Here is a 13,415-nt window from a genome sequence, read left to right as displayed (position 1 = left end):
TAACTCATCTCTTTCATTTGTTGTATCCAACTGGTACTTGATTCAATCATTATGATAATGTCTGGATTTCGAGAAGAGGCAGGGGATAAAAAATACCTCCAAATCCTCAATGTACTCTTCATCCTGCTCTTGGGCAAGGCAGGGAGTGAAACGTTTTAATGTTCCTGCGGTTGACTATGGTGGGGGCAGTAAGTAATACCCTCTACGCTTGGACAATGTGAAGAGGAATTAACCGTTCTAGTACGCAGGTTTGGTCAAGGTGCAAGGCGTTTGCAATACACAACCGGGCCAGGGGCAACCCGCAAAGCCACTAAAAATGCAAATCATTCTATCTTCGACGGGACGGGGTGATGTTCAGGACTGGTGGATGTGCTGGTTTTCATCAAATTGGCAATTCTGCTGAAAATTGGCTATTTTCGTAATGAGATTGGAATTTTGTTGCAAAAACCAATTTGGGGTTTTTCCTCAGCTTTCTTGATGTTCTCAAATATTGGGAGAAAAGCAAAAACTATATAAGACACTATCCTCATCCATGCACAAACACTGGGGGAGCAAGGGGTTAGTAGAAAATCACCTACTTAAATAAGGCAGGGGAAGGAAATGTACCCCCACCCATGGGCAAAGAAGGAGTGTTACCCACCCTAGCCCCACTCTTCAGCACGACCATGGTAGTGGTTATATTCACCCACTATCTTTGGACAAGGATGGGTGTGAAACTGAACAAATTCTCCACTGGCCATTTGTCAAGGCGGCAGAGGGAACACACAACATTCCCACTCCTGGGCAAGGAATGGTTGGGAACAAAATACACAGATAGAGACGTTGAAGAACACAAAAGGCTTCCAAGCGTTTGGTCAAGAATAGTGACAACAAAAAACTGCTTTACTGTACCATTTCTCCCAGAGTAACCAAACGTGAAGAGTGATTAAAAAATAGTACCTTTTTGGCCCGTCCCCGGAGAAGAGAAAAAAAAATTTTGAATAGGAAAAAGCTCAATTATAAAATGATTTTCGGACAGTGATTGCCAAAATAAAATTGCTTCCCACATTAAAATCTTTATTGTAAATAAAAACAATTATAGTTAAGTTGCAGTTTCCACTGTAAATGTGAAGGGTGATATCCTCATAACTTTGGGTATCTGCTCACTCTCCATAAAGTTTGGCAGACATTGAGCATGCGTGGCCGACATTTGGTGCATCCAGTTGTAGCTGGAGTCTAGGCGTAATAGAGTCAGTGGATATGGGGGGGGTCAAACAGACACTGCTGTTTTAATGTCATGTGGAGCTGGTTCTGTAGCTATAGGGGCGATGCAAGATGTGTCCTGTCCTCGTGCCGCATAACAAGGCGCACTCAACCTAAGCAATTCATTTCTAGTGCCCCTGTTAAATCATAACTTGCATCCTAAAGCAGTTCTCATGACCTCACCCATTATGTGTGAGATTATATCACAAATGACGCTGAAGACATCACTGGTGACATTACATATTGCCTTAATTTTAACATTATCAATGCTATCACTATATACAACATACTTTCTTTTTTTGCAAATGTGTTGTAATTTAATGCCGCTGTGTTTCAATCCCTGTTGGTGCTGCTTGTGTGCTTGTTGTGTTGCTTGTGTGTATTTGCTCTAAACTAAACGTCTGCACGGAGGCACCCCTTCTACCCTATTAAAACGTGAAGTAGCGGATTAGGTTTGAGCTGATTTGCTATATTTTCAGTAAATTGTGTAGCAGTAAGAATGGAAACAATCTGCTCTTTTATATTCTGTTCGAATGAAAGTATGTTATCTAAAGATTGCGCATTTAAAATAATTCATGTGTAATGCATGTGTTGTATGTGCTTACCAGTGGTTTCACTATATGTTTCCTCGATTTTACCAGGGTACAAAAACCTATGTGTGAAATGGACTGAAGTGCAAATCTATGCACTCTTTCCATAATGAACACGGATAAGCATGACTGTAAAGTTGCTGTAGCACAGCCCGTGCCTTTTGTTCCCCACTCCGTACCAAACGCTGTGTGAGCTTGGGCAAACCATTTCATCTCGTTATGCCTTACCTCAGACATACATGTATAATGTTGAAAATGAACCAGCCAGTGACTGTCTTCGAATGCCACAACTACATGCTTCCAGTCTCACTACCCCTCTACAATAACATGTGGCTACAAGAGTCTCCGCTGACACCCACACGCCACCGTGTTCTCTGCGCAGGTTATTAACCTGAGGTGCTCCTGCGACAACAGAGCCCCCCACAATGTGCCCTCCAACCCCTGAGAGACAGGTCAGTGCTCCAGCGTCCACCATCCTCCTAATAAAGTGACTCTCATGAAAGAGATCAAGGGGCAGATTTACAAGCCCCTTGCGCCACATTTGCGCCACTTTTCCCATGTTAAAAATGACGCAAAAGTGGCACAAGAGGCTTGTAAATCTGCCCCCAAGTTTTTAAACTTTTATCTGAAAATAACAGTGAATGCATGGATAAATGAATGAATAATATTCATAAAGCGTGCTCTCTCCCCAGGAAAATGTTGATTATTTTACAATTACCATGATTAATGCTGCAAATGGCTGAGGCTAAGCAGTGATTGCGTTTATGCCATTAAGAAGGCATTGCATGAAAGCAGCCCATGGAGGACTCTCTCACAGATTATTGGAATTAGCGCGAGATTATGCTAATCCCCCAACGAGCCTACCTATCATGCCTGATCCGATGATAGCGTTGAGGACGTTTAATCCGGCTGAAGGCAGATTACAAACTCCCACGGCGCCCTCAGCGCTTCGTTCGCAGATGAGATGTTTCCTGCTGTCTGTTTCCTCCTCAATAAAGGAAGAAACAAGATTCACTCACAAAACAAGTCAGCATAATCAGAGGCAACAGTAACCAATAAAACAGCCGCTAATAAAACTTTTCAAAATATGCCCTGTTCACAAAACAGAAGAGAATTGCACGAATCATTAGGGGGCACTTTCAGAAAAAGCGGATTTACCTGCGGCGGAGAGTCTCTGTGCGGCTGATCATCCTCGTCTGTGCGGTCCATGGTACCACCGAAGGGCTTCTTAGCGCTGTAGGGCTTCTTAGCGCTGTAGGTAATACTGTTGGCGCAAGGATGAGGTTCTTTGTTGTGTCAATGTTCTTTCTTGATGTTCTGTGCTCCTAGTGTGTGGAGGTTACTCAGCTGCAACTCAGAAACAGTGCAGTGTTTAGTGAGAGAGAGAGAGAGACAGAGAGCGAGAGAGAGAGACCTGATACCGATCACATGAAGTGAGCTCGGCCAATTCTATTATAAGACATTATCTTCAGCAGGATTTTAGAATGAGTTGTAATAATCTGCTATTTCACTAGAATTTAGAGCAGCCTTTGGCTGGGCAGCATTTGATGAAATTTGTAGAGCTTCTATGTAACATGATAACACAACCATAACACAGCAATGACACAGCATAATTATACAATACAAAATGAGAACACAAACATAATTTAACAGGACAACATTATCCACTAGACAGAAGAACAACGGATCATAGAATTAAACGAAAACAACAGAACACAACGCCGTAAGTACGTCAGCACAATGCTTATTTTGTAATTTTTGTAAGATGGGCAGTACCTACTGCCACAGCTGGGATGGCCCACTTCTACCACTGGTGCTGCTCACTGACCATTGGCACAGCCCAGTGTTTTTGGTGCTAGCACCAAACCCTTGTGCAAAAAGGATGTCAATCCTTTAAAATGGCTGAGCACAACTCTGCCTCAAATAGGACCAGGCAAGTAACAGAGGGCAAGCTTGAGGTTTTTGCAGAGATTTGGGGGCTCTCCCCCGAGACAAATTTGAAAAAAATACATTGCCCTATTGTGTATTGCACAGCACCATATTGGTATAAATGGAGTAGGAATCTAGAGTTCTGAAGTTGAACTAATGAAAAATTTTGATACTTTTGTGGTGTGCCAGGCAAGCCTTCCATTCCACAAGGGTAATTTGAGTTTACTCTTCCCAACTTGTCTTTTGACATGTTCTGAAAGGGCATTAATTGCATATTTCGCTACTTTTGTAGTGTGTCAGGCAAGCAGGTCTGGCTTCAGGAATTTTTATTTGGATGGGCCAATGGTGCCTTTAGGTGGGCCATAGCAGGCATCATTTTTGGTTCTTCTAAAGATAGCCTACAAGCGATAGATTACATCATATCTACTTCCAAACAGGCAGCACGATAAAAACCTCTAGATTCTGTGTATATACAGAGTATGTAGAGGGTAGAGCAGTAGTGGTAAATTGAGCTAAGGTTCATTTTAGGGTATAGCGGTGGGTAGTGGTACAGGAATGTAAGCACTTTGTGCGTTGTACTCTTAGTTTGTTTCTATTGAATTAATTAGACAAAAACCAAAGACCATTGATTTGTTAGTTTGAAGTGTACGACTGGAACCAATGTCCGTGTTAACATAAAAGGAAGTTGTTGTCCTACACACGGGCTCAAGCTTCTTGTACCCCCAGAAAGCTTCCTGAATTAAATGGGTCCTGTACAGAACTGCTGGAATTTGGATTGAAATCGCCAACTCTCCACGCTGCCATCCTCATGTCCTTTGCACAGGAATTTGGGGATGCCTTATCACATAGAACTGTTAAAACCGCAGTTCCACCATCTCAGACGCCTTTACGCCTTTGCTTAAATCCCAAAAACAGCAGTGTAAAAGGCTGGAAAGAAAATGGCGACAGAACTATAGCATAGATGACAAGACTGAATTTAAAAAAAAGTAAAAAATCCTACTACGTGGCGATCGTTGTAGCAAAACACTGTTTCTACGCCGATCGTATCGCCTTGTCGGGCAATAATGCAAAGGAACTGTTTAACATAGTTAAAAGTTATGTCACCCCAAAAGCCATGAACAACGCCCACACACCCTCTCTCGCCTGGTGCGAAGAGCTTTCTGACTTTTTTCTGAATAAAGTTAGATCGCTCCAATCACTTTTTAACATACCAGTAGCCCAGACCATGCAGGTGTTCGCTGATTCTAATTCTGCTTCTGACACCAAAACTGTTTTCTCCTCTTTTTCCATCATACCCCTTGCTGATTCCCTTACTGCCTTGACCTCTTTAAAATCTGGTTCTCCTCTCGATCCTTGTCCCGCCAAACTCATGGCTCGCGCAGCTGTAGTCATCAATCCTCTGGTGAACCAGCTGATTAACGCATCTTTGGGTTCGGCCTCGGTCCGTTCCGCTTGGAAGCAGGCTCTGATGATACCTCTCATAAAAAAGCCTACTCTGGATCCCCGCACCCCATCCAGCTATCGCCCTATCTCTTTACTTCCTGGCGTGGCCAAAGTATGCGAGAAACTGGTCAATAAACAACTGACCTCCTACATTGAACAGCAGGGTTTGCTGCATCCAGCTCAATCTGGATTCCGTGGCTCATACAGCACAGTCTGCTTTGGTGGAAATTATGGAGGCCATCCGGGAGACGTTAGATGCTGGGGACAGGGCAGTTCTGGTCCTACTGGACCTGTCTGCTGCCTTCGATACTGTCCCCCACGCTCTTCTCCTGGCTTGATTACAGAGGCTAGGTATCGTTGGTGCCGCATGGAAATGGTTAAAGTCCTTCCTTGACGGCAGAACCCAGAAGGTTAATCCAGCTAGCTGAGGATCTTGGCGTTAAAGTGGTAGCTTACGCTGATGATGCTCAGCTTTTATTCACCTGGAAAAAGCATGAGACTTCTACATCTCACGTCAGAACCTGCCTGTCTGCTGTGTTCAATTGGTTTACCTCTGCCCAGTTGAAATGCAACGAAGATAAAAAATTCTTTCTTCTGGCATGACAGCTGGCCTGCTGATACCCCTCAACCATCACCTTCGGGTCTTCCAGTGAAAAATCTTGGGATCTGGTTTGACGAAAAACTCAGCTTTGTCAACCATATCTGTAAACTGACTGGCACCTGCTTCGGTATTCTGAAGCTTCTTAGAAAATTCTTGCCCCTGCTGCCTCTCCCCACCAAAGAAAAGGTAGTCCAGGCCTTGGTCACCTCCCATCTTGATTATGCGAATGCATTGTATGTGGGTCTTCCGGGCTACCTAATGGATAAGTTGCAGGTTGTGCAGAATGCCACTGCGCGGCTGCTGCTGGACTTACCCCGACATACTAGCGTGAGGCAGCATCTTCGCAACTTGCATTGGCTACCGATAAAAGCTAGGGTCATGTTCAAGGCCTTAGTCACGGCCCATGCAGTGCTCTACGAGTATGGCCCGGCATATCTGAGGAAACTTTTCTTGTTTTATGTTCCGGGCAGACTCTTACGCTCATCGAACATGGGCCTGGCCTCCATACCCAGAATTTGTCTGAAAAGAAAGGGGGGCAGCTCCCTGTCTTATCTGGCTGCTAAGTCTTGGAACTCTCTTCCCCCTGAGCTCCGTAGCCTTTAAAACCCTACTCAGTTCAGGAAAAAACTCAAAACTTTCCTATTCAATTAAGCTTGTTCCCCTTTGCCTCATTCTCCGTACTCTGTTCATGTTCTCTCTGGGCTCGCACCGGGACACTCCTCTGAGTAGCCGTGCGCGTTATAAATCACCACTAACATAACATAACAGACAACTGAGTAAGAGGAGTAAGGAAGATAAGCAAGACAAAGTTAACATTAAAGAAACTGCATTAACTGGTGGCAAAGCAGAGACTCAAAAAGTGAAGACATGCAGAAGAAAATCCTCAAAATCAATTGCTTAGGGTCAAAAAGGAATTAGTGAACCCAAAGTAACAGCGGTCTTCCTCCAAAGAGCTCCTATCCCATGAGATTCATGAGGCTATTTAATCATAATTTCAAGATGAGCCCCTTCAACAAGATGCCACCATTCATCCCAGACAGAATGAAAGCTGCTTGCGGGTAGCATAGCACACAGCCATCTGATTCATGGGAGCTCTCTGTGGGTGAATCTCTTATTTATTCTACTAGTGCAGCTACACAAAACACTTTGCAGTGATGCTGGCTGTGGAGTAGAGCCAACAGCAGCTCGTCAAATCTAGCACCAGGCCTGCAACTGGCTCGCAGGTCAACCTACATCAACTATAAGGGTTTTGCCTCTTTTACAAGAGTTAGGTGCCACTTAATGCAGGACCATATGCCCCTAAGCAGGAGCTAGGGTCCTTCTTCCAGATTTGAGCATCCACCCCCAATAAGTTTTTACATACAAATGGTGACCACTGACAATGCATTAAATGATCTGTGCATTTCCACCAATCAAAGTCTAAAAACTGATTAAAACATGTATGTTCTACTTATGACGGTATGTTAAACTTTTCATTGACAGACTCCAGTGTTCCTTCTGTAATTTACATTTTTGTGTCCCAGAGCACCTTAATTCTGCATATTTGTACACTGGTTATGACTTAAAGTAGAATGCTTATGGGTGTAACCAAGCTTCTGCAGGCTTTCGGTTCAGGGGACCCCCTGACTCTCTAGGGGGCCCCTCAACCCTTCAGAGAGCCCAAGCCATCCCAAGGCCAATGAATATCTGTGAGATACGGGCAGCTCAGGGGCCCCTCATCACATTCTGAAGGGGGCCCCATCATTTTAAGTTACACCATTGGGAATGATCAGGGTCCAGGTGATCCCACAACACCAATCCGCCGACCCCACTGAGGTCTTAAGAAAGGTGCAGTGTGTTCTCACGTCACAAGACTTACAGTCATAGAGGAAGAAGTTACAGTGTTTGGCTATAATATTAAACTAGAAACACAAATATAAAAAGCCTCACCTCCAAGAGTGTTAATCTCCGGCTGCTCTCGGTGTCATGGGCCCTAGTGGAAGAAACAAAAAGGGTCTCCAGTCTGAACTGTGAAATACAGCAAAAATCAGGTTTCAGTAGCCTCCTCCGGCCTCTGGGCCCTAGTGCCAATGCATCTGCTGCACCCTTGTATCTCTTGTCTTCTGCTGGGTGATAGTGGATAGTGTGAAAGAGTGCAGCTTGAGTGGTGCGAAAAGTGTGCCTGTATGAGTGTCGAGTGAGCTGCATGAATGCAATACGAGAGGGAGCTAATATGTGCGTCAGTGAGAGGAGTGTGTGCAGAGTGAGAGGAGTGAGTACACGGTGGTGTGAGTAGTGTAAATGAAAGGTGAGTGGTATGCCTGTGTATGAGTCCAGGGTGAGCGGCAAGTGTAAAGGGTGAGCTGTGAGAGTGACTAGTGAGTCAATAGTGAGAGGAGTTAGCACAGGGTATGCCCTATTTAGTATCACAGCCAGGTAAACGGCGTTTACTTAGCATGCGTTACTTCGCATGCCATTACTACGCGGACGTTAGTACGCACGCGTTGTTACTTAGAAAACCTTTACTACGCAAGTCGGAACAGCGACTTGCGTTAGGAGGGGGAAGGTGTTGGATTTGAAATCCAACACCTTCCCTAGTGTCCGCATAGACTGGAGTTGGAATAGTAAATTATACTATTCCAACATCCAGCACCCCCTACTGCAATTCGTTGTTCCGAATTGTGTAGGAAAGGTATGCGAACTAAAAACGCGGTCGTACTAACGACCGCGTAGTAATGGCATGCGTACTAAACGCATGCGAAGTAACGTCATATATTCTCACAGCCAGGCCTTTGCAGACTCTTTGAGCAACAAATGGACAGTATGTTTCTCTTGGAAAGGTGGCAACCCAACTCATGATATGCCTTTTCATTAAATGCATTCTTCCTCTGTGGCAGTAAAAACAAAATACAAATGTAAGGAACAGGCAGAGTGAGGACCGAAGGGGTACTGGACCCAGTGAAAAAATAAAAATAAAAACGAAGCCTCGTTAACCAGTTCACAAAGACGTGTAAATGGTCTTTTAATGACCTGTAAAAAACTCAGGTGTGGTTGAGATAGAATGCCAGACACTGCCCAGCGGAGCCCACAACAGCTCAAGAACACCACAGAGTTTGGACCAATGACACAGAGAAAGAGGTATTTAACATGGGTATTTTGCAATTGTTTTTATGCAGTGAGTGGGAGGGCCAAGGTTGAAGTTTGGGTGGGCCTTTCCCACCCTGTAGAACTGGGCCTGCAGGCAAGCCTTCAACTCTAGGGGAGTTACTGGAGCTCATTCTTCCCAACATGTCTTTGAAAAGGATGACCAAACAGTAAGTTCAGGACAATTTGCCTAAAACTGGCTAAAGCACTTAGAACTATTGCAAGTAGTTAAATGAAAATGATAATGCAATATCACGTGCTCTATCAGGCTTCAAAATGTGCAGCGCATCTTTCTTCACTAGGATGAGAATCTGTCTTGAAGGGCGGGTTGGAGAAATTAAAAGTTATACAAATCTCACAAGCACATACGTTAGACAGCAGTGGGGGACCAATACCACACACACATACAGCAATGCAACTGTTCAATTACACAGTGATTGCAGGATCAGAGAGCAGAGAGGTTACACCAATGTTACATACTCCAGCCACAGACGGAAGTATGGGATGAATAACACTTCTACACAGTGGGTACCAGCTAAGTAAGCACATGGTACAGAACACTGTGGGGCATATTCTCATGGACGGCGTTAAAATTATTGCCGGTTTAGCGGCAGAAAACTGCCACTAAAGCGGCGATAATGGGCTTGATAATATGCCCTGGAGAATTCCAATAGAAGCCCATGTTGACACCAGAACATGGGCTTCTATGGGAATTCTCACGGGCATATTATCAAGCCCATTATCGCCGCTTTAGTGGCAGTTTTCTGTCGCTAAACCGGCGATAATTTTTAATGCCGTCCTTGATAATATGCCCCTGCGAGTGCTCACATTGGAAGAAGTTCTTGGCATGTGACACACAGAAGAGGACAAAAAGAGAAAGGCTTTGTCAGTCGTTCACGTCACTTAGCAACAAACTTTTTTACTATGTAATGAGCAAAGGCCCAAACCAGAAGACCCAGGTATTTATTTACAAGCCAATTGTGCCACCGGTGCATCACCTTTTTTGATGCACCAGTGGCACAATGGGCTTGCCCATATTTACAAAGCCATGTAAAGCCACCCTGAGTGACTTTTCATGGCCTTGTAAATATGGGCCACTTTCACGCAATACTCAGCGTGTAAGGAGCATTAAATAGGTGTTGCTGAGGGTGTTCCCACGCAACATCCATGGAACTTGACGCATTCCCAGATTTACAACATTTTGTAAAACTGGAAATGCATCAGAATCCTAAGCTTCCCCCGTTAATACGACTCATCCCTGTGCTTTGAAAATGACGCAGCAACTGGTAGGCCCTCTCCACACCTATCCCTCCCACCACCACATCACTGTTTTAAATGTATTTGAGAGGTATTCCAGGGGTGCTGACCAAGAGATACTAACCCAAATGCAGATGCCATTCGTACGAAAAGGTCTTTAATGTGCCGTGTCTTAACTACAGAGCTAAAGGAACCTATGTGATGTCTTTTTGGTGCTGAATTTGCCTGACAGAAATGGGGAGGACACATGACCATGTTTCAACTCCGAAAGTGGTCTGTGGCTGGTTATAGCAGGGCCCTGAATGATCCACCAATCAAATGTGCGGTTTTAAAACAAAGAAATTGACCTCAGTCAAGATACAGAGACATTCTCGTTCACAATTAGACACACCCATAGGTAGGAAATGTGTGATGTAAGTCAATGTTATTGCAAGGCACGCATATGTTCTCTTCGAGGACTGTCTGGCACATCTTCCTTTCACTCTTTATCTGAATACACGAACAGAAGAGACTTGGATATCACAGGCCTCTAAACTGAATTGCCTCAAAATACCTCCTCTTTGTGTTGCTTTCACCCTCTCACTCTCTCACTCTGTCTCACCTCATCACTTTCTCAGCGTTCAGTGTGCTTTTTCATCATGGTCCCTTTCTTGTCACCCCCTCTCACACTCTCTCTCGATCCCATGTTGTAGCTCTCTTTCCTGTTAGACCTTACTGCTCTCCTTTCTTGTGTGTAGGAATGGAAGCAGTGTACCTCTACCTTCTCTGCACCATACTTTCTGTTTCTATATTCCTCTCACCTATCCCTCTCTTTCTCTCACAGTCACTCTTCAACTCTCAGGTCTGCATCGCTTTCCTTTAGTATGCCCCCTTTCTCTCTTCTTCTTTCCTCTTTCACTCCCCCCCCCCCATGGCCTTTCTTTCTTTTTCTGCTACTTCTCTATCCTAGTTTCTCTTGGTTCCCCCCACTCTTATCTCTATATATCTCTACTTTTGACACCACGGTGTCCCTCCCAATATGTTCCTGCCTGCTGTAAACTATCAACCAAAACAGCATATGTCAAGAAAGAAGAACATATAATACTTTATTGTGAATAGAGAGCATATCTAGTACATAAAATGCATTTAGAAGCAGTACTACTCAGGCCTGTGACCTGCAATACCTGAAAATGCCATGCCGCATGGGTACACAGTTATTATGTTTCTCATGATCTCTCGAAACGTGTGGAGGACAGGGGAATGAGAATGATAACATCCTTAATAATGACACAGTCCTTTCAGGCTTCAGGAGGTGGTGAAACCATTGTATCAGTGCAATTCCCTTTTCATCCTCGGATGGATAAAAGGCTGAGCAGGTGCCAAGGGAATTTGAACTGGAGATCCATACTGAAGATGCAGATATACACTCGGGCCTCATGTACAATATTTTGATGAATGGCAGCACAGCAAGCCTTCCTGCTGCGCTGCCATGCATCAAAAGAAAAGGGAAGGAATGTGCCGTATTTACGAGACACGGCACATTCCTGTCCTTTTCCCCTGAGCTGGCGCACAATGGGCTGCCATGCGCCAATGCAGGCACCATTGCTCCATGGTGCAAGGATGTCTGCGTTGTTGGGGTGATTGTTTTTGTGCAGAAAGGCATACCTTCCTGCACAGTAACAATCACTAGAGGTGTTTTCCTTTTTTTTATGTGTGCTGCAGAATACAGCACACATAGAAAAATTTTAAATGGGGAGAAATAAAGGTATTTCTCCTTGTTGTGGCTCCCTGGGGAGGCATAGGAATCTGACGCATTTCCAGGTTTATAAAACCTTGCAAATCTGGGAATGCATCAGGTTCCATGGATGTTGCATGGAAACACCAATGGGGGCCATTTTTACAAGACCATGAAAAGCCACACAAGCTGGCTTTACTTGGCCGTGTAAATTGGGACAGGCACGCTGCACCGCCGGTGCGCCCAAAAAAGTTACACTGACAGCGCAATGGGTTTATAAATAAGCCCCTATTTGTATTCTACCTAGCAGAATTGACATCCGAACACGCGAAGAGAGATGTTCAAAATAGTAGTTAACAAGGTTATATGCATATCAGCCAGTAGATGGCAGCATTGGACTTTGTAATTTCAAAAGGTACATTGCGGTAATCTTCACAACATGGATTTTTATCTGAATTACATTGATTTATTCACGAACCATTGGCAGAGCGATTCCCTTGATTTGGCAACTGTTTAAAATATTACAATTCATCTTATTTAAATGGGTACTTATGCAGAAAATCAATGTAACTGCAAATTGGGATCCAGAGATGAACCTGCATAGCCTCATGGGCCCCAGTGACAAAATACGTTCCTATATTCAAAACAATATAATCTTTCACTCAGATGTAAATGTATGACATTTGGGAATTCACAGTTATTCCCAGTGAAATGCAAGCACAGCTGTACCAGTCGCATCATTCCAGGCACAGTCCTGGGAATATCAATTTATAATGTTATAATACATGACATTCTGTAATCCCTGTATGAATGGATTATATGACAGAACAATGCATTCCATTGCAATGCATGCCTTTACCACGCATGCATTGCAAAGCGAATGCCTTTACCACAAATAACCTTTACCACACATTTTTTTTATAATGAATATATCTGGACCACACATGCCTTTACAACGAATTTTGCTGTATAGGCACGAATAGTAAAGGCATATGTGTGGTATAGGTTATTTTTGGTAACAGTACCTGTCATGGCCCCTCCAGCACAGCCCTGAACCCTAATACCGTACAGCAAAAAATGGTCACAGTGGAGATACATTTTGCATGATACGAAATTGAATCATTCAAACATCACCATGACAAATGCAAATAAATGCAATTTATTCTCTAATCATCGCATGGTCATAGAGGACAACAGGATTGTCTGCACATTTGGTTAAAACGGTCCTCGAAGAAGGGGGATAGAGTGCTCAGGAGGGAATGTGTGCTTGTGAGGGTTGTGGGAAAGGAAAGGCAGTGTGCCATATATACATCCAAAATAGCTGAAGCCTATCATGCCTAGTTAATTTAAATTAATACAAAACAAACATAGCAATTTGTAGGCTCAGATAATTAATCTCTATCGTCTATGCTTGAAAAGTAGTGAAGGACCGTCAAAGTTTCGACTCCTATGTGCAATAAAGGTAATTGGTTCCTTATCCTAGGATCTTCATCAGGACAAAAGGAGAAGTGGGGGC

The 13,415-nt window shown here is 43.9% G+C and overlaps 1 protein-coding gene across 1 annotated transcript in view; it reads right to left on the bottom strand.

Moving 5' to 3' along the window:
- The window catches only part of SLC38A11 (solute carrier family 38 member 11), a 336,603-nt gene extending 330,585 nt beyond the window's left edge, over positions 1 to 6,018 (bottom strand). The window contains exons 1-3 of the mRNA XM_085646219.1: positions 5,840 to 6,018; positions 2,991 to 3,096; positions 2,697 to 2,820 (exon numbers count right to left, since the gene is read on the bottom strand). Of these exons, the coding sequence (XP_085502345.1) occupies positions 2,697 to 2,820; positions 2,991 to 3,096; positions 5,840 to 6,018 (409 nt within the window). The remainder of the gene's footprint in view (positions 1 to 2,696; positions 2,821 to 2,990; positions 3,097 to 5,839) is intronic.
- Positions 6,019 to 13,415: the final 7,397 nt, after the last annotated feature.

The sequence above is a fragment of the Triturus cristatus genome, chromosome 3_1 (genome assembly GCF_964204655.1).
Source record: "Triturus cristatus chromosome 3_1, aTriCri1.1, whole genome shotgun sequence".
Classification (NCBI taxonomy): domain Eukaryota; kingdom Metazoa; phylum Chordata; class Amphibia; order Caudata; family Salamandridae; genus Triturus; species Triturus cristatus.
The sequence above is the reverse complement of the archived record's forward strand: the minus strand, read 5'-3'. Positions and strand labels throughout refer to the sequence as shown.